The sequence below is a fragment of the Rattus norvegicus genome, chromosome 13 (assembly GCF_021556685.1).
Source record: "Rattus norvegicus strain SHRSP/BbbUtx chromosome 13, alternate assembly SHRSP_T2T, whole genome shotgun sequence".
Lineage (NCBI taxonomy): Eukaryota > Metazoa > Chordata > Mammalia > Rodentia > Muridae > Rattus > Rattus norvegicus.
In genome coordinates this window covers 4402954-4428265 of record NC_141546.1, presented here as the reverse complement: position 1 = coordinate 4428265, position 25312 = coordinate 4402954, and the positions used below count along the sequence as shown (strand labels likewise).

General features: G+C 37.7%; 1 protein-coding gene across 2 annotated transcripts in view; it reads right to left on the bottom strand.

The window, feature by feature from the left end:
• Positions 1-25312, bottom strand: part of Cntnap5c (contactin associated protein-like 5C) — a gene marked incomplete at its 5' end in the record, with an annotated part of 856281 nt that overhangs the window by 141703 nt on the left and 689266 nt on the right. For both annotated transcript variants that reach the window (NM_001415869.2, NM_001047866.3), the window contains 2 exon segments: positions 16849-17073; positions 18697-18936. In NM_001415869.2, the coding sequence (NP_001402798.1) occupies positions 16849-17073; positions 18697-18936 (465 nt within the window).

The following is a 25312-nucleotide window of genomic DNA, read 5'->3' as shown; positions in this document are numbered from 1 at the left end:
GCTCTGCATATGTGACAGAAATGGCCAAATGGAGCTTGAGAGAGAATACTCAGTGGAAGAGTAACACACATTTCTGCTGGGAGCCAAGCCTGCTTACACACCCTCTGTCTCAGAAATGTTTCAAGAATGTCAAGCCCACTTGCACCCACTGAGAAACTGCGACAGTTTTCTGTTCTTATTAACACACTGGGAATTTAAGGTTTAGGGTTATAGGAAAAGAAAGAACAATGGGAGGGTGGTGAAGTAGTGAAATTGGTCTTGGGCCCATGGTGGCCTTCCTGCCTACTTCTCTTTATAAGCCCCAGCCTGGAAATAAAATTTGAGAGCTTAATCAGACCATAGACTTGCTCTACTTCTTCACAACTCCTGTCCCACATTCTTTTGTCCCCTCCCAGGTCTCTACTGAACCCCCATACATTTCAGCCTTGGTTTAGCATGTCCAAATTAACTTAGATGGTTTTCTTTATTCACGTGCCAGGAAGGAGGCCTATGCTTTCCCCGGGCCAATTCCACTTCAATCTTGTGACACTATTATCCCATAGAGAGCTAGTGATTTGGGAAGGTGTTGCTCTTTAAATGACTGTATAGGGAATTTTATTTTGCCCCTTTTAAATTAAGGCTTTTTGGAAAACCTGTAGGGAGTTGTCCATAATTGCCAAGTGGTTCTAACTCTCTTTTTGTTCTTTTTCTTTTTCTTTTTTTTTTTTTGTGGTGGGGTGGTATCTGTTATTTACACTTCATATGTTATTCTGTTTCAAGTTTTCCTGTCCAAAAGCCCCTTAACCCATCCCTCTCCCCTTCTATAAGGGTGTTTCCCTCCCCATCCAACCCTCCTTACTGAACCCTCCCCCACCCTCATGACAATCTTCTACTCTGGCCGATCCAACCTTGGCAGGACCAAGGGCTTTTCCTTCCATTGGTGCCCAGCAAGGACATCCTTTGATACATGTGCAGTTAGAGCCATGGGTCAGTCCATGTATAGTTTTTTTACATAGTACTTTAGTTCCTGGAAGCTCTGTTTGGTGGGCATTGTTGTTCTTATGGGGTTGCAAGCCTTTTCAACTCTTTCAATCTTTTCTCTTACTCATCCAACGGGCATCCTGTTCTCAGTTCAGTGGTTTGTTGCTAGTGTTCAACTCTGTATTTGACATGACCTGGTTGTGTCTCGCAGGAGAGATCTATACACAGTCCCTTTCAGCATGCACTTTTTAGCTTCATCAATCTTATGTAATTTTGGTGGTTGTATACATATGGCCCACATGTTCGGCAGGCTATAAATGGCTGTTCCTTCAGACTCTGTTCTAAATTTTGCCTCTATTTCCCCTCGCATGGATATTTTTCTTCCCCCATTTAAGTAGTGGGAAAATCCACATTTTGGTCATCCTTCCTCTTGAGCTAACAGTGGTCTGTGGATTGCATCTTACATAATTCCAGCTTTGCGGCTAATATCCACTTACCAATGACTGCATACTGAGTGTGTGTTTCTGTGATTGGGTTACCTCACTCAGGATGATGTTTTCTAGTTCATTCCATTTGCTTATGAGTTTCATGAAGTCATTGTTTTTGATAGCTGAGTAGTACTCCATTGTGTAGATGTACCACAGTTTTTTTAATTCATTCCTCTGTTGAAGGACATCTGGGTTCTTTCCATCTTCAGGGTATTATAAATAAGGCTACTATGAACAAGGTGGAGCATATGTCTTGGTTGTATGTTGGAGCATCTTGTGGGTATCTATCCTCAGTAATGGAATGTTCAATTTTCTGAGGAACCTCCAGACTGATTTCCAGAGTGGTTGTACCAGTTTGCAGTCCCACCAACAATGGAGGAGTGTTGCTCTTTCTCCATATCCTCACCAGCATCTGCTGCCACCTGAGTTTTTATCTTAGCCTTTCTGACTAGTATAAGGTGGAATTTCAGGGTTGTTTTGATTTGCATTTCCCTGATGACTAAGGATGTTTAACATTTCTTTATGTGCTTCTCAGCCTTTCAATCTTCCTCAGATGAGAATATTTTGTTTAGCTTTGTACCCCATTTTTAATATAGTTATTTGACTCTCTGGAGTCTAATTTTTGAGTTATTTGTATATTTTGGATACTAACCCTCTATCAGATGTAAAATTGGTAAAGAACTTATCCCAGTCTGTTGGTTGCTATTTTGTCTTAATGCTTACAGAAACATTGCAGTTCTATGAGGTTGCATGTGTCATTTCCTGATCTTAGAGCATAACCCATTGTTGTTCTGTTTAGGAAAATTTTCTCAGTGCACATGTGTTCGAGGCTCTTCCCCACTTTTTCTTCTATTAGCTTGAGTGTATCTGGTTTGATGTGGATGTCCTTGATAGACTTGAACTGAAGACTTTTACAGGATGATAAGAATGGATTGATGTCCATTCTTCAACATGCTGACCTCTAGTTGAACCAGCAACATTTGTTGAAAATGCTATCCTTTTTCATTGAATGGTTTTAGCTCCTTTGTTCAAGATCAAGTGACCATAAGTGTGTGGGTTCATTTCTAGGTCTTCAGTTCTATTGCACTGATCAATCTGCCTATCTCTGCACCAATATCATACAGTTTTTTTATCACTACTGTTCTATAATATTGATTGAGGTCAGGGATTTGATTCCCCCAGGAGTTCTTTTATTGTTGAGAAAAGTTTTAGCTATCCTGGGTTTGTTGTTACACTAAATGAATTTGCAAATTTCTCTTTCTATTGCTATGAGTTATTGAGGCGGAATTTTGATGGGGATTGCACTGAATCTCTCATTTGCATTTAGTAAAATGGACATTTTTACGATATTAATCCTGCCAATCCATGAGCATGTGAGGTCTTTCTTTCTTCTGAAATCTTCTTCAGTTTCTTTCTTCAGAGACTTGTAGTTCTTGTCATATAGATCTTTCACTTGCTTAGTTAGAGTCACACCAAGGTATTTTATATTATTTGGGGCTATTGTGAAGGGTGTCATTTCCCTAATTTCTTTCTCAGCCTGTTTTTCCTTTGAGGAGAGAAAGGCTACTAATTTGTTTGAGTTAATTTTTTTCCAGCCACTTTGCTGAAGTTGTTTATCAGGCTTAGTATTTCTCTGGTGAAACTTTTGGGGTCATGTATGTATACTCACATATCATCTGCAAATAGTGACATTTTGATGTCTTCCTTTCCAATTTATATCCTTTTGACCTCCTTTTGTTGTCTGATTGCTCTGGCCAGGACTTTAAGAACTATATTAAATAAGTAGGGAGAAAGTAGGCAGCCTTGTCTAATCCCTCATTTTAGTGAGATTGCTTCAAGTTTCTCTCCATTTAGTTTGATATTACCTACTAGTTTGCTGTATATGTTTTTTACTATGTTTAGTTATTGGCCATGAAAATTCCTGTTCTTTCCAGGACTTTTATCATGAAGGGATGTTGATTTTTCAAATGCTTTCTCAGCATCTAATGAAATGATCATGTGGTTTTTATATTTGAGCTTGTTTATATAGTGGATTATGTTGATGGATTTCCTTATATTGAACCATCCCTGCATCATTTGGATGAAGCCTACTTTATCATGATGGATGTTCGTTTTGATGTGTTCTTGGATTCAGTTTGCAAATATTTTATTGAGTATTCTTGTGTCAATATTCATAAGGAAATTGGTTTGAAGTTCTCTTTGGAAGATCTCACCTAGGCAAATTTACTCATTCTAACACTAATTGTTCTGGCTAACAGTTATTTGAAACTAACTAACGTGGAACTTGGAGTTTCTGCCAGGGATATGCATGTCTGTCCCAAAAGTTGTTTTCATTCTTTGGGGGGCAATAACTATTGGGGAATTACTTGCTGTAATAATAAACTTGTCTTAGGTATAAAAAGTTCATTTAAAGAAGCACACCTTCTGGAACCCTTTGATGCTTTGTCATAGACCATCTTTAACACCCTCAATGTGACACTCATCTTTGTGTTTGAGCAAAATTTTTTATGACTGATAAATGAAACCTTTTGGGATTTATTAATTAAAGAGGTCATGATTTTCCACCAAAAAAATCTTCTCTTGGCCTCTATGGGGATGTCCTACATTTGCTAGTTTGTGATTTTTATCTGACTACTCTAAGAATACATATTTCACCCAGACATCATACTGTGAGATAAGATGCTTTGCTCAATGGTAATACTATGAAGATAAACCAAACACAGTTTTCTCTTCAGGAATCTTTGAAAATTCTATAAGTTATATGTATTTACTGTTACATCCATATAGATTAATATATAGTACATTTTAGGTGTTATAACTAAAACTTTATGATGAAGTTTATCATTTAACATGACTATATATAGAGATGAAAATTAAAATCATTTGTTAACACTAGGAATAGAATCTAATTCTGTGTGGAGACATACCATTACATCCTTCTCAAGAGTTCATCTAAATGTGCTAGCCACTATCTCATTCAAAGGACCACCCCCCAGGAAGGCTGTCCATATTTAGCTAAGGTAAGAAATAGAAAGGATAATTACTTCTTTAATAATTTAATATATATTTCTTTTCCAGAATTCCTCAATGCAGCTGCAGAACTGTTATGAGCTTCCTGTGAATGTGCCATCATTTTTGAGCACTATAACTCACCCTCTAAATTATCTTCTGTCCTTTCCTTAGATGCAGTCCAGAGCTCACCTGTGCTTTTTCTGATGTTCTGAGCTTCCTTTCTTTTCTTCTTCTACCCTGCTGCTAATCTCCAAACCTAGTCAAAATAGAATGGCTCTGTCCTCTTCTCATGTGTTTTGTACTCTGGGCAGCTGCAAAAAATTACAGCTTGCCTAAATTGGAGTTTTTTTTTTTAAGACCCTAAATTATCAAATTATCCTTGCCCTTCTTTTAGAGCCCATTCTTGACTACTTTTATAAAAAGATTAAAAGCCTCCAAAGTATTTTCCAGTTTTAAAAAAATAATGATGTTTTAAATTACCTTCCTTCATCTTAAAGGATTAGCATCATTCAAAGAAAAAACAAAAGAAGGTTCAGAAATCTCTCTCTCTTTCTCTCTCTCTCTCTCTCTCTCTCTCTCTCTCTTTCTCTCTCTCTCCCCCTCCCACCCTCCCACCCCCCCTCTCTCTATCTATCTATCTCTGACTGTGTGTGTGTGTGTATGTACATCTTCTGCTGCTCTTTATTTCTTTCCCCTCTCCAACTTCATCTCCCTTTATTGTAAACTTATCAGCATAAGTAAAAAATGTGCTCACTCAACATGAGAAACCTCAAACAAGTCTATCGTACATATTTGATTTTTACTACTAATCTTCGTACACTGTGAGGAAATAAGTTTCCCCTTTAAGGTACCCAATCAGCAGTATTTTGTTTGCAGTCCTCATAGATTAAGACAATACTCAATAGGTGTCTGTAGAGTTAATTATAAATGATATTTCATTATCTTTATTTCTACATAAGCCTTTGATTAGTGTTCAATCTACTGAGACTTAGGAATGATGAAGAATTTCTACTCTCTGTATTTTGGTTTCCTTTGATTATGATTTATGCAGTTAGATTCACATTCATTTGCCTGAATCACATTTTGCCATATTTAACTCTATCTGCTGACTTGGGCTTAAGTGGTATGGCCTGGCCCTGCACTAGACTCTATATTAGTCCTTCATATACACTCTGTGTTCTTTTGTTTTTAATCTTCTCTGCTCATCTCCCTAACTCTCGTTAGAGAGTATGTTCAAAAGACATTAGAAAAAAACCATTGCTAAATGTCCTTGCCTTCTTACTTATGTGCAGATAAATCTGTTCTCCCTATGCAATGGCAGTCACCTACAGGGCAAACATCCATAGCCTTAGTTTCTAGACAGTTTTTGTTTCTTCTTTTAATTATACCTTAATATCAAATGTCCTAAATATTTGCTTTTGTATTCATGGTACAAAAACATACTATTAAGCTAGTAATTCGTACCAGTGCTTCTATCAATAAGATTATGAAGTGCTTTGTAGATTACTATCTATGAGGTACATACTGATAAATCATTATGTTTTGCCTGTACTCAGTTGGTTAAAATAAAATTCAACATACTGATTACATATTGACCTAGCTACTATCTATTATACCTTTTCTTTTGTTTTCTTTCTTTCTTTCTTTCTTTCTTTCTTTCTTTCTTTCTTTCTCTCTTTCTTTCTTTCTTTTCCTTTTTTTCTTATACTTCCAACAGCATGAGGCTGTTTAATCTTTTGTCCTGGAGCTCAGTCTTAACTTAGTCTTTGAGTTTGACTTCTAAACATTGTCATTACATGTCATGGGAAGAGAGGGGATAAAGGTCTCCAGTGCCTTCTTTGGGACAAAGGGCCCAAACTCCACAATCTAAACCAAATTACTATCTTATGCCAAATCTAACTCTAATTGAAGAGGAAAAATGAGGACTTCAACAGCTAGCCTGGGAATTATAGGTAAAATCCTGTTCATATTAAACTTTAAATATTTACAAACAAGTCAAAAAATTAAAGTGTTCATTTCAATAGCAACAAACAGAAATAAGAAATAGTATGAGCATCACATTCTAGCCACATGTCTTTATTCCTTTGCTTATACCCACCACTTAGCATTGTAGATTTATTGTACGATATTGGACATCTTCTCCCATCTATTGGCCCTCATGGACATTTCTGAAATGTCAAATAGAAAGGGACAGAAGAACTTATTTAAAGAACACATGTATGCAATAATACAATCAAGTCTAACGCTGGAAACTGTCATACAGAAAGCAATTCTGGAGACTGAAGTGATCAAGGCGGAGTGAGGCCAAAATAACAATAACAACGGGTTGGGGATTTACCTCAGTGGTAGAGCAGTTGCCTAGCAAACGCAAGGCCCTGGGTTCGGTCCCCAGCTCCGAAAAATAGAAAAAAGAAAAAAAAAACAATAACAACAACGACGTGGACAACAACAACAACAACAACAACAAAAACAACAACAATTGCAACAACAACAACATTGTGGAACAAACTTCATCTCTGTGCTTCAGAATTCCTTCTGTCTACGGGAACTCAAACATATACTTGTATAAGGAGGCAAGAGTGACTCCTTTCTTTGAGAGAAAGGAGTGATATTGAGGACATCTTATTGGCAACTTGACACTGTCTGGAAACTGTGAGGAATCGCACTTTGAAACTATTTCCTGTAATGGTCTTTTTATTTTCACTTCTGTCTCTCTTGAGCTACACATCATCTCAGGTCACAATAATTTCTTTTGAGGTCTGGGCAATCAGAAATTCATACTGCGAACCTTATAAATTTATGTACTAAAAATTTTTTGATAAAAGGAAATAATGAGCTGAGGACATAAAAATCATTCAGTGCCAGAGGCCGCAGAGCAACCAAAAGGGGGAAGGAGGTTACCTGGGATCATTCGGGTATTGTATTAGATGAATTTCAGCATGGATTTGTGGCTTTATTTGTACATATTCTAGCATCATTTTCATTTAAAGAGCAAGAAACCAAAAAGAGTAATAAGAATAGTTATATGAGGTGATACATATTGCAATGATTAATATTGATAGTCAACTTTACAGTATCTAAAATAACCAAGGACATAGGCCTCAGACCTTATCTGTGAGTGTTTATCCAGATTAGGTTAACTGATGTTAAACCACCAGCCCTAAATGTGGGCAGCATCATGCCATGGCCTGCAGACGTGGACTGGATAAAATGGAAGAATTGACCTGAGTACTACCATCCATCTCTCTCTGCTTTCTGGATACCTTCAGCTCCTTTCAACATTATTTGCCTCACCTGGCGTACTATACCCTGAAACTAGAACCCTTTCTTCTTACATTACTTTGTTAGTCCCCTGTATCAGAGCAAAGGAAGAAGAATATTATTGACACAGATGAACATACACATGTTCTATTCTATGCAGTAAAAATAGGATGATAACCTAAAAAGGACATTAAAATGTTTTTATTAAATTTTCATCAGTTAAGGGACCACTGACTAAACCTCTTATGATTAAAAGTCACTCAGTTAGTGGAAAGCTTTATGACTTTCTCTTCCAGAGTGACTAAGTCCACTAACTTTTCTCCCACTCCCTGTCTCTACTAAGTACTTCCTTCTAGGCAGTTAGCCTAACTATAATCAGTCTGCATAAACTATGTCTATGAGAAACTTGTACAAATATGTGTCTCTGGCTGAAAAATAGATTATTAATGGCAAAGCATGTTACTCTAATATATTGAATAGTTCCTGCCACTGAAGAGTTTCAGAAATATTTGTCAAATGACAGTTTTTAAAGAAACTTTTAGTATTATGGGTAAGGGACAGTTGTTATTCAATAAAATATCTAACTCTGCAATGTCTTAGTTGATAGAGCACATATTTTGTAATCAACAGCTCTGTTGGCATGTGCCAGTAATATCAGCATCATGGAGATAGAGACAAATTCTTGGAGCTCACTGGCTAACTAAAAATTTCCCAGCAAATGAGAAAAGATCTGTCAAAGAAATAAATGTCATTACTGAGGAAGACACCCTACGTTTTCTTCTGGCATCCACATAAATGCATAAATATACTCCGAGACATACACACACACACACACACACACACACACACACACACACATGCACACACATGCACACTTACAACTATGAAGAAGTAAAATGAAATGTAGAGGTCAAGAATATCACTAGATTTTCTGCTCCACACTTTGTCTCCATATTTCCTCCTGTGAGTATTTTTGTTCCCCCTTTCTAAGAAGAACTGAACCCATAGCCTGACAAATACAGAAGTGAATGTTGTCAGCCAACCACTGTACTGAGAATGAGGTCCCCAATGGAGGAGTTAGAGAAAGGCCTGAAGGGGCCTAGGGTTTTGCATCCCCATAAGAAGAACAATACCAACCAACCAACACCCTCTGAACTCCTAGGGTCTAAGCCACCATCTAAAGACTACATAGGGATGGATCTGTGGCTCCAGGTGCATATGTAGCAGAGGATAACAATTTCTGGTATCAATGGGAGGAGAGACCCTTGGTCCTGTCAAGGCTCAATGCCCCAGTGTAGGGTAATGTCAGTGAAGGAAGGCAGAAGGGAGTGGATGGATGTGTGGGGGAGCACCATCATAGAAACAGGGGAAGGGGTACATGATAGCAGGTTTCTGGAAGGGGAACCTGGAAAGACGATAACATTTGAAATATAAATTTTAAAAAATCCAGTATAAGAAAATAAACAGCCATTTTAAAAACTATGTCAGAAAAAAAATCATGTTTATAAAAAGTTGCTTGCATGATTCCAATATTTTCAAACTGTCCCCAGCATCTTTGCACCTTTTCCTGCCAGAAATAAATTATTGCCCTGAAGTTAGACGATACTTAAATTCCTCTTACAAACTAAAGTAAGAGTTGTGTTAAATAATGTCTAAGATTTTTCCTTTTCTTCCTTCCTTCCTTCCTTCCTTCCTTCCTTCCTTTCTTTTGCCTGTATGTACCAGTGTCTATGTGTGTGATATGTCTAAAATATCTACCCCACTTTTCACAGTTCAATAAAGTTGGTAACGACTTTTTTAAAACGCCTCTTCTTTAATTGCCAAGATTCTGAGTTGTGGTCTGTGATTCAAAATCCTAGGTCTGTGTCTCCTAAGGTATCCCCCATCTCATAAACACCCCTCCATTATCCTCTTGTGCTTACCTCAAAAGAGAGAGAGGAGAGAGAGAGAGAGAGAGAGAGAGAGAGAGAGAGAGAGAGAGGAGAGAAAGAGAAGGCTTAATTCTCAGAAATGACAATCTGTTCCTCTATTTAAGGCTGTTTTTCCCTTGAAGTAACAGTAGTAAGAATGGAACTGGAGATATGAAAGAAAGGCAATGTGGAACCTCAGTTCTGACAAATAAATCTGCTACAAGGCCAATGCTCACACATATGCAAATGACTCACAAGCTTCTTCTCACCTCGGCACAATTATCTATATAAAATAAATTTTCAAGGTGACAGCTTTGCCCAGTGTTTACTAGATTAATCACTCTATTTCTGCACCCTGGCTTCTTATACTGTAGCACGGGAAGAGGAGTTTCTATACTCCCAAGATAACAAGTGGGACTCATTTTAAGTTGGCTACCTCATTCTTACCACCAGATTTCCAAAGTTAGATTAAAATCAGAACAGCAACAGGAACAACAACAATGTAAAGTGCCTTCTAACACAAACTCATTGAATATATTGGAATGGGTGTGAGTGGATCCTGAATACAAATGATCATGGGGTGTAGATCTTTACTAATTAAACTTACTTATGAAGATCCCTACCTTCCACAAGGGGAAGTAGTTCTCCTTTCAGTTTTGGGGACAGATTCTCTGGGAACTCACTGGAGTCTTGAACATCCTACAATTCTAAAGTTGTCCTTGGATATTGGCCTCCTGCCTCTACTTCAGGTGTGAGCCACTGCTCTATGTTTGAAAGCACACTTTTCACTGTAGTGTACCCAGTTTCCATTAAAATGTTCCTACTTCCCAATTCACTGATAATCAGGTCAATGGCTTAATTCTAATGTTGTTAATATACTAGGACCACCCTGAATAGATTAATTCTTCTTAATTCTTCAAGGAACTTTTCATGTTCTGCAAACATATTCTTTACAAAAAGAAGTATTCCTGGAAGACATTACAAGGGAGGAAAAAAGAATCACAATATCTAAGACGTAGGTAGAAACAAAACTTGCTAGTTTTTATTGTATCTTTCAACTTTTGGAATTGTTGAAGTTTCCTAAGTCAATAGTCACTTAATTGTTATGTGAAGAACACTCATGATGAGGAATTTAATAGCATTGAAGATATTTGTTTCATTGATATAGTTAAACTCTTAAGTTCCTTCTTTTTTAAATTTTAATTATTTTACATTCTGATATCAGTTTTCCTTCCATTCTTTATTCCCAGTACCTTGCCTACCCTATTCTCCCCACATGCACTCCTCTTCCTTTTCTCTTCAGAAAAGGGATAGGCTTTCCCAGAATATCAACCAACCATGGTATATCAAGTTGCAGTAAGTCTAGGTACCTCCTCTTTTACTAAGGCTAGACAATACAAGCCAAAATGGGAAAGAGGTCCCAAAGGCAGATAACAGAGTCAGAGCAGCCCCTGCTCTCACTGGTAGAATCAAGCGATACAACTGTAATATATATGCACAGGACCTAGGTTAGTCTCCTGCCAGCTCCCTGGTTGGTAGATCAGTTTCTGTCCACCCCTATGTTCTGAAATCAATAAATTCTGATGGTTTTATGTCCAAGTCCTCTTTTTAGCTAGACTCCTTCAGAAATCTAATTGTTCCAACTCCGTCTCAGTTGTTTTTTGCATGTTTTAGGTAGGTTCTGAATCTGACTCTTTTCATGTAGTATGGAGATACCTGCAAATCTTGCTTGTCTCTACAGTCTCTCCTTTGTATCATACCATTAATTATTATGAGTGGTAATGAAACAATAAGAATATTCCTTCAATTGTGTCTTTTGGAACAAGGTGATGGCAGAAATACCACAGATTCTAAATAAAGCATTATTGGACTACTAGACCAACCACTGCACTGAGGAACTTAGAGAGGAAGTGTGGGGGAAGGGCAGGAGTAGGATGGAGGAACGTAAGATTAGCACATAGAAAAGCAAGTTAGCAGAGGAACCTGTCCCCTGAATCCTACCTGTAAACAAAACGTTGCTTGTGCCTAGTCGGCCCCTGGAGGAAAAGAACATATTTATTTAATCTATGAAGGGATTGAACACTATGGGTCTAAAGATTTGAGCTTGGTGATCCAGTCCTGACCCAAAAGCCTACTGATATGCTCATTACTGCTTTTGTCCTTCTTTATACGCTAATACTGTTATTACTATCCATGTGCCCTAGTCAAATCTTTGTTCCAGGACACAAAAATTGGAATATTTCAGAGAGTGTCTTCTCGGGTTGGATCCCCATCTTTAGCAGAAATGTTTTCTGTACCAAGAGACTCTCCTGTGAGTCATCCTGAGAAGCAACTCTGCACACCTGAGACCTACGCAACCAACAGTTATAATCTTTGGGTGTTCTCGTTTTGTGAATTGCATCAGGATTTCTAAATTGCAAATATCTATAAGCTCAAGTAGAGCTTCTAATAAAGTGTTCTTAAGAATGTCTTGAAAGGAAAATACCAGAAAATATGTTTGGAAGAATTTAAGAATGGACAAATGAAACTCAAGACGGATGATCAAAATGTGAATGCTTCACTCCTTCTTTAAAAGGGGAACAAGAATACCCTTGAAGGGAAGAGAGAGGCAAAGATTAAAACAGAGACTGAAGGAACACCCATTCAGAGCCTGCCCCACATGTGGCCCATACATATACAGCCACCCAATTAGACAAGATGGATGAAGCAAAGAAGTGCAGACCGACAGGAGCCGGACGTAGATCGCTCCTGAGAGACACAGCCAGAATACAGCAAATACAGAGGCGAATGCCAGCAGCAAACCACTGAACTGAGAATAGGACCCCCGTTGAAGGAATCAGAGAAAGAACTGGAAGATCTTGAAGGGGCTCGAGACCCCATATGTACAACAATGCTAAACAACCAGAGCTTCCAGGGACTAAGCCACCACCTAAAGACTATACATGGACTGACCCTGGACTCTGACCTCATAGGTAGCAATGAATATCCTAGTAAGAGCACCAGTGGAAGGAGAAGCCCTGGGTCCTGCTAAGACTGAACCCCCAGTGAACTAGACTGGTGGGGTGAGGGCGGCAATGGGGGAAGGGTTGGGAGGGGAACACCCATAAGGAAGGGGAGGGGGGAGGGGGATGTTTGCCCGGATACCGGGAAAGGGAATAACACTCGAAATGTATATAAGAAATACTCAAGTTAATAAAAAAAAAATTAAAGTAAAAAAAAAAGAATGATTCCCTACTAAGAACATATCAATTCCTTAAAATAATTATGTATTTTAAAGATTAAAATATAAACACTACTCATTTATTCCTTGTGGTTAAGAAAACAGCCTGGTATGGTGGTACAAATCCATAATCCCAGTACTCAGAGGGCAGGGCAGCTGACCGGAGACATTCAGTGGGATTCTCCCATAAGGAATGTCAAAAATAAACAAAAACTTGACTGTAGGATTGGGTTGGGTTAGAAAGATTGAGGCCCCTTTCTGACTAACTGTGATATGACCTATGATAGTGTCATGCCTCAGTTTTTACGACTGTAAAATCTTAGTATAATAGGTTTAATAATAGCAATCGGTAACCAGAGTTACTAGGAGACTTAAGCACAGTATGGGTTCATTTAACAGATACAGAGATTATGCTGTTCTATATGTCATCTATTCTTGGCAGTCGTATTTTCATATGTGCACTATGACTGGTATAAGTATGTGAACGCATACACTAAAAGACTTCGGGGACAATTCTCTCTATAACCATCTTAATATGGTTCAAACACCTCAGGAGAAGGTGATGAGGTTAGAAGGAAGATCGCTCGGCTGAATGTTAGGAGACACTCCTGGTTGTTCCATAGACTAGATAACTGCCCTATTATGTACCTTCTTGAACTGGCTATGCTCAAGGATCCAAAGAGACTCATGCAATTAAAAGGCTTAACATGGCAAAGCTGAAGGTCTGATCAGGTGGTATGTTCTTGGAAAAAACCTTTTAAACTAATAATAATAACCAGACCTCCTCTTCCTCCTCTTACTTTTCTTGCTCTTTGTCTTCCTTCTCCCCTTTCTCCTTTGCTTCCTTGAAATGGAAGTTTCTGGATATGGCACGTGATGTAGATTCACACGGTGTTTCACTAAGGAAAGTTCTGGTGAAGGACATGTGATATTGGAGAGAGTAAAATAGTACACAATGGACAGTGGCAGCATACTTGCCTAAGTAGCTTTGCAATATTTTGTTGGTCTCTCATCTTCATCTTTGCTGATGTTCAATTCAAGGAGAAATGCAAGACAGAGACATTCTCCTGGCATCCCTGCTGATCCTGGATGTTCCTGCTGACTCATGCTCATTTGGTTAAGGACTGGAAGTTTCTGCTAGATTGTGCCCTCACTTCTGATTCCTGTTTGCTATACTGATATTACTGAACTGGAGTGCTAGTATCTTGAAAACAGAGGTTGCAATCTCCTCAAGGAACTACTTCTAAACAGGTCTACACTGCTTTGTACTATTTACCACCTTTCACCTATATTAGCATTTTATATAAGCTCTGCCCTACAGGTACCTGGCAACAGCCAGGAATGTCTAACTCACTATAAAAAGGACTGCTTGTCCCCTCCTCTCTCTTACTCTTGTTCTTGCCTTCCTGCTCTGCTCTCTCCCCATTCCTTTAAACACTTTCCACGTGTGCATGGACAGCATCTATTTCACTTCTCTTCTCTTCTCTTCTCTTCTCTTCTCTTCTCTTCTCTTCTCTTCTCTTCCCTTCCCTTCCCTTCCCTTCCCTTCCCTTCCCTTCCCTTCTCTTCTCTCCTCTCCTCTCCTCTTCTCTTCTTTTCTCTTCACTCCTTTCCCCTCTTCTTCTCTGTACACCTCTGCCTTGCTCTTCCTCTACTACCCTGTCAACTCTCTTCACCGTGACCTAAATAAACTCTATTCTATACTATACTAGCATGTGGCTGGTCTCAAAATGATAATGCCTCAGCATAGGCCAACCCAGGCACCCCTTGCGCCATACCTAACCACACAACCACCAAAACATATTCACCCTCTCTTTATCTTTAAAAACTCATCAACTCCTTCCATTGGACAGTGAGCTAGAAGATAATTTGATGGATTTGAGAATACTTATAAAAAGTAGGTTTTAAAAAAAAATCTAACCCTACACTTCCTCCTCTTTTTCCTCTTCCTTTTCTTTTTCCTCATTTTTCTCTTTCTCCCCCTACTTTCTTGCCTATCACTACCTTCTTTTCCTTCTCTCTATTGCGGTCTGAGAATAAAATTCAACTATAGCATCTTATGTGTCATCTTTTGCTTTTCTTCAAATTTAGGCTGGTTCATCCCATGCACTCCTCTGTTTTATTATGCATTTCAAATTAAATGAATAACTCTTTACAGCCAACTCATAATTAGTACACCATGAAAAAGAAAAATCATACATATAAACATACACACACATACACACAAAGAGAGTCAGAAAAAGCATACTAGGAGTATAGGTAACTTGTACCTAATGTGTAGACAACTGCATAGACACCAACTTCCATGAGCTATGGCAAACCACAGTCCATCCTGAAGCTTAAATCTGTGGTTGGGATGAACTAACCAATTGACTAGGGTGCTATCATGGTACCAGAAGATTCCAAAAGAATTAGAACCATACTCATGTTCACAGGAGAGTGTTAATGTGAGATTGTACTCTAGGGATGTGTGTATGTTTCATCCATTCACTTATTTAAAAAGTTAATACATATGGTAGAAATTCTAACTTCATAGCATACTTCAATTTGGATATATTAAGAAGTTTTGTCCTGGCATAATATGAAAAAATGTGCTAACACCACTATATGTGGTTATCATCATTATTTTTTGTATGATTTAATTTTGTCCTTTCTCTAACCATTTATATTCTCCATATCTACCCTTTTGTCCCAAAGTTTGATTAACATCTTTATTGAGTACTCATAATTAATAGTGTCATCCTTACAGCCTACAAACTACAGATAGCTTGAAAACCGAGAAACATGGCCTTCTTTGTAAATTCTACTTTATTGAAGGTATCAACAGCAATGATACACAGAGAATTGTGAACTATTACCCTAGGTGGTCATTTGAGTATTTATGTGAAGTCAGCAGACAATGCCTTGTAAGAATGCATGGGGTTTAAAACTAATAGCAATAATTTCAAGAAAGAAAAGTAATAATAACTAAGTAAAATTTCATTTGTGATACTGCAGTACTCTTAGGCCAAGTAAAATACTCCAGGTCTTGCCAATTCTAAGTGCAAATATCATAGTTCAGTAGTTAGTCATGATAAAAAGAATTGATGCCTCTCAATGAAAGCATGACAAATACATAGGCAGATACTTGCAGTCAAATATTGACTTGAGAACAGGTTCCCCATTGGAGGAGTTAGAGAAAAAACTGAAGGAGATGAAGGGGTTTTCATTAGAAGAACCACAATACCAATCAAACAGAGCCCCCAAGGACTATACCACCATCCAAAGAGTACACATGGACAGACCCCATGTCTCTAACTGCATATGTAGCAGAGGATGGCCTTGTTGGGCACCAATAGGAGGCGAAGCCCTTAGTCCTGCCAAGGCTTGATGGCCCAGCATAGCGGAATGTCCGGGTGGAGAAGCAGGAAGGTTTGGGAGGGTGGGTGTGAGAAACACCCTCATATAAGAAGGGGGAGAGGGGGCAGGATAGGGAGTTTATAGACAGGAAAGCAGATATGGATATTAGAAATATAAATTAAAAAATCCAATAAAATATAAAGAAAAATCAGACTCTCAAAAGTGAGTTCCTGGGCCACAGCATTATGGTTCCCACATTATACTTCTCTTGAAGATTTGGAGAGTGCTCATCTATAAACACTATCAGTAATTATGCTTTACCAGCTTCCACTAACAAAGCACAGCAGAAAAGATTAAAAAATAAACATGGCAAGTATCCTCCTGTAATTCAGATCTCTTATTATCTTCTACTCTTAATTGATTTCAGAATGATCAATAAATAAATAATTATTACAACACAATAAAGAACAACAAAATGAGTTTAGACTTCAGTGTCAAGTTGACACTGGCCCAGAATAGTAATTATGGCTCATAATGGTGTAGTGGGAGGAAGGTTAGACTGAAGCTTCCCACATATACATCTTTGCACAGTACTACAGAACATGAATTTTCCCGCCATGCAAGTCTGGTCTTATGGTTTCATGCCACAAACACTCACCATTTCTGGAAAGCAAGATAGCCAGAAAGTTCTGAGAAGAGAAATTGAGGTAGAGCAAGATGGTGGGGGCTTGTGTTGTCAAGAAATTCAGCATGATGGTTTCCTTGGATGGAGCAGTATCTGCGTAGATAGGTGAAGATAAGAGACTTGTGTTCTTGATCACCAGGTAAGGTTCTTGAAACAGGTATGTTACAGAGGTGCCAGAATTAAAAAGAGCTGAAATTTCTGCAAAACAGAAGACAACAGAGCATGCTGTTAAATGTTTAGTCAATTACTCTGAGTAGCTGTACTACTTGTTCATTGATTCAACTGTATCTAGCACATGGTTAGGGATGTTAAAAATACAATATCTGCGTCTTGATGATTTTAGAGAGGTTCAAATCTATTCTTGTGTGGATGTGCACCTAAGAAGATGTGGATTTGGGTTGATATTGAAAAGGCTGAATATCTATCCTTATCATTCTCTGCTTTGTTTTTTGAGACACTGAACCTGGAAGTTATGGCTGCTCATTGAGTTCAGAGCTCTTCCTATCTTACCTCATCTAATGACACATCTAGTTTTCTAAGAGAATGCTAAGGACCCACTAGACTCTCATGTTTGTGTAGCAAGCAATTTACTGACAACACCATTTTCCAAGCCCATTGTAGCCATTCTTGTCAATTTCACTATGGTTAGGAGATTAATCATAATTCTTAATTTTATCTTTGTAATACTATGATATTCAGCGAGATTGTCTTTATATATCACTGAAGAGCATCACCAAGCATGTTTGACTTTGTGGAGCTTCTGTGTTACAAGACCTTATTATTTAGGGATTGGGAGACAGCTCAGTTGGTCATACATTTGATGCAAACTGTATGGAATTGAATTTACATCTTCAGCATCAGCATTAAGTAACAGGTGTGGTGCTGTGCATATCTAACTCTAGACCTGGGGAAACAAAGACAGGAAGACATCATTGGATTGTCTAGCAAATAGTGAGTGTTAAAATTTGAAGAGGAATACATCTGTTATTGACCCCTGGCCACGAAATGCTTGTGTATGCCCACATGAATACACACATACACATGCGTGCATGCACATGTGCACGCACACACACACACACACACACACAAACAGAGAGAGAGAGAGAGAGAGAGAGAGAGAGAGAGAGAGAGAGAGGCAGCAAATACATAAAAAAATAATTTAACATAAGTCCCTCTGAGTAGCCTTCATGAAATATGTTTTATGATTGATGGTATTTTCCACAATATGTTGAAGTACTTATTCTGCCACGGTTCAGGCCCCCCATGAACTAAGAGAAAGACATTATTTTATGGAGAGGTGCTTCTCTCCCTTCTTTTACATTCAACTCTGTGGTCCTTTGATACAATTTCTATTGATGTATTGCAACTAGAAACATTAGTATGTCAGTAAACACAAGTAGATGATCTACTTCTAGTCTTCAGCTGATCATTCAGCCTGGATGATATGCATATTTTCATTTAATTCTGAACACAACTGTTCTGCTACTTATCACAAAACCCAAATGTATCTATATGGTTATGTTGATGAACTAAACAGAGTCTAAACGTAGGAAAACTTCTGAGAATACAAAGTATCAGCATTGCTTGAGGGCATGGAGAGTTTGGTTTCTCCAAAATAGCATGGAGCTACTACATTGCCACACATAGGAGAAACAGTGTGGATTGCCTGACATCATAGTTATTGCTTCCATCATGGCATGTGGGTAGTTGATCATTACATTCAGTAGCGTTGTTATAGATAACCTCAGTGCACAGGATCATTGGTCATGCTGTTTGTATGCTATGGAACCACACACATAGGGTTATGTAAGCCCATCTCACCTTTCTGGCAGAAAGGTCCTTCATTTGGTGAGTTGGTGCAGTCACAGGAATAGCCACTTTGTTTCTCCACACACTTGCCCCCATTGAGGCAGTTGCTGCCGTAGCTACTGCAGTGACCTAGACAGCCAGGTGTGACTCCAGACATTAACTTTGCCCTCTCTATCAGGTCTGTGTTCTGCCCATTCAAGTGTAAAGAGCGCATGCATCCAAGAAAGCCTTTCTGTCTTGATGATGTTCCTCCTAATGGTGAAAAATAAGAGAGGAAAACATGAAAGATGTCAGAGCTGTAATGCATAGATGTAACTGGTAAATCACAAATCTATAACTGCCCCATTTCCCAAAATTCAGGTTAAATTCTGCTATGGACTCTCTCTGTGGACAGGGTAAGAGTGTCTGCTATGGTAACAACTCTTTGTCTTCTCTTTGTAGCTGCCAAAAAGGGATTCCACCCTAATACTCCCCAGACATTAGAGAGCCTTAATTAATCTAGAAGCTGATGATAATCTAGAGCATGTAGAGTAGAACATATATTGTAGGACTTATCCCTGTCTCCTTGAAAATCTTTAATAACCAGATGATTCTGTTTTTTCCCTTGGATGTATGAGCTCTTCATGCTCATTGCTGGACCCGTCTGTGATATTGATGGTATTACTCTCCCAGGGAAACTCATTTGAAGGACAATTTCACATCAGCTTCCTTCTGTCTACCTGTAATATCTTATTACATGAGACTAACATCATTGTGGTAACAGCTGTGTTGTTATTGTCGTTCTGCTGAACTTTTCTGTAAGTTTCTAGTGAAAGAAAGGATGTTAAAGAAAATTTAAGTCAGGGGCAGAAATTTGGATGTGATTCAGTTTATAGAATGTTTGCCTGGCATGCATGAAACCCTGAATTCAAATCACAGTACGACTGAATAAACTATGCATGGTAGCACACATAAATCATCTCAGTACTGAGGATGAAAGGTCAGGAGGAGCAGAAGTTGACTGCTATCTTTGGCCAGCTGGGGATACATGAGACTTGTTTCAAAGAAAAATTGTATCAGAGGGGGAGAGAGTGAGAAGGAAACATAGCTCTTTTAAAAGTCCTTAAGCATGACTATTTACCTAACCATGATATTAGCACATGGATAAAATATGGAGTTATATGTGATCTACAGTGTCTTTCGCCAGAAATAAAAGAGTCAGATTAGGTACACCACAAAGAAAAAACTACAACATATCCCCTTATGTTTATGCAGTACAGGACTATGGACTGGAAGAGAGAAAGGTGGGTATTGGTGTTCTGCTCCATGTTAGCCAATGGTTAGCCATTGAGAAATGAATTGTATAAATTTAAGCTATTTCATCTATCATTCCATGTATTTATAATAATGCTTACTGCTCATTATAGAATACAGATTTTGTTCACTTATTGTTGTGCTCTGAACCTTCTCTTGAGTCTTCACCTACTGTGGGCAATACTTAGAATTCTAGAACATCCCAGAAGAACAAGAGAGACCTGTTCTAGATTGAAAAAATAAATAATTAGTATCTAACACTTGAACTCAAGATTATATCATAAATGAGTGGGGAATCTTAAAACTACTTGCATTCTGCAAAGTTTACAATTGGAAAAAAAAGGAAGAGACTGAGAGAGGAAGAAAGAGAGGGGCATATGGAGGAGCAGGAGAAAAGAATGAATGCAAAAGCAAAACAGTTATTCCCTGTATCTATTGGATCTCTTAACTGAAACTCTAACCTAATACCCTATGATACAATTCTATTAAATTTTGTTATACAATAGCAGTTCCCAATCTGTGGGTCATATCCTCTTTGGGAGTGATCCAACCCCTCCCAAGGTCACATATCAGATATCCCACATATCAGATATTTACACTATGACTCTTCACAGTAGCAAAATTTCACTTATAAGGCAACACTGAATATAATGTTATAACATGAGGAACTATATTAAAGTGTCATAGCACTAGGAAGATGCTACACTAGTCTCGAAATGTTTAGATCTGTATGTATGGCTATCCAGCTATAATAGCCATTTTAAATTTGTGGTCATAGACAATAAATATATCAAGAAGGACAATAAAGCTGTAATATGAGATTTGGGAGATAGGTCAATTGATAAAATGCTTTACCTGGCAAGCATGAGGACCTGAGTTTGATCAAAAGACCAGTTGTAACCCTAGATAGTATGGTGCATGTCTTTAATCACAGTGATATAAGATGTGAGGTAGAGACAGTCACATCTTTGGAAGCCCAAAAGACAGGTAGCCTACCATATATGATAAAGTTACAGGACAGTAAAGAACATTGTCTTAAGCAAATTATGGATGGTGTCTGATGACTGTTGTTAGATCTCTATAAGCAATACTATACCGGACATGTGATCACGTGCATTCACATGTGCATTTAAGTAAAGAAACATGCACACACATCCACCCATACAAACATAGGAAAGGAGGGTAAGTTAAAGGATGGGAGAGAAATTCATAACATGAAAAATAATGGCAGTGTAGATGGTCAGAAATGGCATGATGATTAGAAATATGCCTTCTTTAATCTATCACAGGTATGGTGGTTTCATCCCAGACTCAGGATTCAAAAGCCAGTTTGGTCTTTTTGCCTTATGCTTACATTTCAGGAAATAAGATGTAGACTATTTCTTCAGTTCTCTAACTGCCTTACTGTTGCCATACTCCCTACCATGATCATCATGGACTCTACCCATCCTCAGCTATTAGCAAAAAGTAAGCATTTTCTTGGTCATGGTGTCTGATGTTCACTGTTTGAGTACAAATAACTAAAAATATAAATGCTGAGGCACATGGCTAATCTCTTATTCTGAAATAATGAGAAGATTGAGATCATTTCCAGTTCTAATACAACGCATGCCAAGAGGCCAAACCTCATTTGCACTGCCTTGTCTGTGTGAATTTCAGTGATTAATAATCCTTTAACCACAAGATAAATCAATGGTATGTACAAGCCTATCTCAAAGAAAGGTTCATTATTTCTTTTCTGGAGGTTACATACAATAAAGTAGGGAGGATTTATAGAGTGTAAGACTTGCCTCTTTTTCTTACTCTTTATACTCACTCCCCTCCATGGATTTCATTAATTTTCCTATGGATTGTTAGTCTAATTTCTCTTCAATCAGAGTTTGCAAATGTAAGATCTATTGCACATTTTCTTATGTGTGTTTTAGTCAACAATTTTAGAAATGGACAAAGGATGGTTAGGGTAATTTCTCAGGTAAAAATGCACTTCTGAATGTAAAGACAAGGAAAACTCACTGTGACTTTTCCAAGACAAGAAGCTCATGTCCCTTCCACATACTGACAGAACAGGATAACATGAGGTATTATGTAATACCTTGTACAGTAAACTACAGTTGTATTTTTACCTGTTTGTTTTATTTTTTCTAGGAAGAAAACTTTATAGAATAGATTAAATATCTTATAAAAATGTACAGCCTAGCCTAAACATTAGATAATTTTAAGAGAATATATACAATCCAAGTAACATAAACATATGTACCAATCCATGTATATGAGAACAGAACAGAAGCACATGCACTAGAGTATACCTAATCACACAGCTATACATATATTTATATGTACATTCATAGGCAATACAATCAAAGATGTAGACATAAGTACATGGTTAGAAGGACCACACAAACATATGTACACACATACAGGTACACAGAGATAACACAAAAAATAATGCACATATATGTTAGCTGCACACATATAAAGACATGTACACATAGTTTGGAAGACAAGTTATAAGAGTAAGCTTTCTTCTTCTACCATGTGTATTCTCAAAATTGAACTAAGATTGTCAGGCTTGGCAGTAAATGCCTGTATTCATTGACCCAATTTTCAGATCCCAAGTTGTCAATTTTTTAAAAGAAATAATTTATTGCAAAATTAAAATGTATCTTCCATTGATAAATCAGATGGCAGTGTGCCAGCTTTCTTCCTAGCTCCTTTCCAAACCCCTACCCAGATTTGCTGACTGTGAACATACATATTTCTGTTGTTGATCTACTATATTTTCTGATTAGTTGTTTTGCATCTTGATATACATATAGTTGTTGAGTGGCTTTTTATTCCCAAATTATAAAATTTCTTCTCAGAAGTCTTATTAAGACCAATGACATTAACAGAATTTGTACTATAAACAAACTATTCACAATGCCTTCCTGAAGGTTATGTACGTAATACAGGGACAAAATTTATTTTAACTTCCAACTTCCACACTAAGATGCATGGAAGAGGCATGAGGAATGTAGCCTTTTGACGCCAACTTCTAAACCCAAGTGACCTGTCTGTGAGGCAACTATCTGAGCCACAGGTATTTCTATTGTCATGTCTCATCTATAGACCTATAGGAAACTGTAAACTCACTGTCCCAGTAAGGTAGACTTGAATGCAATTCTTCTTTGGTTTGCAGGTTTTGCCTTGTCTAGTATGAACACAGAGTTCTTTATATCTGCCAAGGAAAATTCACCCAACAGTTTTCTATAGATTCAAAATAGTAAAAAGCATACCTTTATACTTAGAGTAGTATATAGTCATTCTTTAAAGTATCAATATTTATCTGCAAGTTTCTTAAGAATCAAAATAATCCCAGTTCTACTACATGTAACCCTTTGTAACATGTTTGTGTTATAATATTCATTCTAAGTTCAGCTAGTTGATAATGGACAAGAAAGTGGTGTTGCTACCTTTCACTCCACACACTAGAAAAAGGTAATTTTAAAAAGCTCATCTTGACAATGGTTAAGAGTCAGACAAACTTTACAAGAGAGCTGAGAATGAAATCATATCTGGTTACTGGCAATATGACAAAGAACTCATATTCCTGAATCTGTGAGCTGAGCTATTATACTAAATAATTGAGGTTAATACAAAAGCAATGAAAGTCTACTTTCTTTTGCTTCTCTCTTATATAGTTTCCTATTCTAAGAAATATACACCCATTAATTTATCCTTTTTGCTTCTGTCAACAGTCTTGTTGAAAATAAAGACCACTGGTTGGATGATATATCTGGAAGCAATTTGGTACAGCATGTCTCATTTGGCCCTAGAATAGGGTGAGTTAATTTGAATGGTGTTTCTTTGGATTGAATAGGAATTTTCTCCTTCATTTCAAGCCTGATTTTTCTTACCAGCTATTTAAGTTGATTAAAAATTGAGTGAGTTTTACAAGCATGTATATGGGACTAGAAGAGACATCTTGATGTTGTTGTAGAAAAGTTTGTCTAAGGACCATGCCAACTTCTCTTATGCTTCTTTTTTCCAGTGAGTCCTACTGTGATTTAGAAATTACTGAGCTTAATTGAGTTTGTCTTGATGAAAGTGAAAAGGAAGGAAATTCTGTTGGAGGTCATTTTTGTGTACTGCTTTATGTCTCACTGTTTAGTGCTTAGTGACAGGTACATTTGCAAACATTATCTGGCCAAATATACTTGAACTCACAGTATTTTCATTTTTGTTTAATTCATCTGAGTGATGAATCAATGAATGAACAAATGGATGTTATGCTAGTCATTTACATTATTTGTTTTCCAGGTGCTGTAATAAAATATCCCAAAAAAGAAACAGGGAAAAAAGGGATTATCTACTTTACAATCCTATGTAGAATTCATTATAGGATGAGGCTGGAACTTGAAGCAGTTACTCAGATCTATAGACAAGAAAAGAGAGAGAGAATGCCTTCAAGTTTACTCTCAGCACATCATCTCCTCTTTTATTTAGAGGAACCATCTGACAAATGATCATGACCCTAGAGAATGGCCTTTATGTCTGTATCCCTGCACAAGTCCTGGAGTTTCTTTTTTCCTGTGGTTTCCAATAGCTCCCTTGCTGCTAGCATTGATTTGGCCAAATATGATTCTGATTTAAGAAACAATAGTAAAATAATGATTTTTCTGTTGCTAAGTTTTATCTCATTGTCTCCTTCTCCCTTTCTCCCTTCCTTCTTTTTTTATCCCACTCCTTCCTCCTTCACTTTTCTTCTACATATGAATGTTCAGTAATTTATTTACTATATGAACTTCTTCATCCATAGGCACTAATTGTCCTAAAGAAGCTTATTATCTGTCACAGTCAATCTTAATTGTTAATTGACATAACTAGAATTTCATAGGTGATAACCCTCTGGCATGTTTGTGAGGGAGTTACTAGATTGTGTTAATTGAGGTGAGAAGATCTACCCTAAATGTGGATGGTACCACTTCCATTACCTTCTTTCTAGGAATGAATAAAAACACACAAACACACACACACACACACACACACACACACACACACACACACACACAGAGAGAGAGAGAGAGAGAGAGAGAGAGAGAGAGAGAGAGAGAGAGAGAGAGAGAGAGAATGAATTAACATGCATCATCCTCCGCTTCCTGACTAGGATTGCAGTGTAATCGGCTGCCAAATGCACCTGCATAAAAAAGGAGGCCAATATCAGAAATGAGACAGTCTCATATTCACGAGTATTCACTGTGCTACTGTAGCATATCTGGGAGTGATGCCTTTCCCTTGCTGTTCTATGTACCCAGATATGAGGCATACAGGAAGTAAACCTTGAACTCCATTTCTC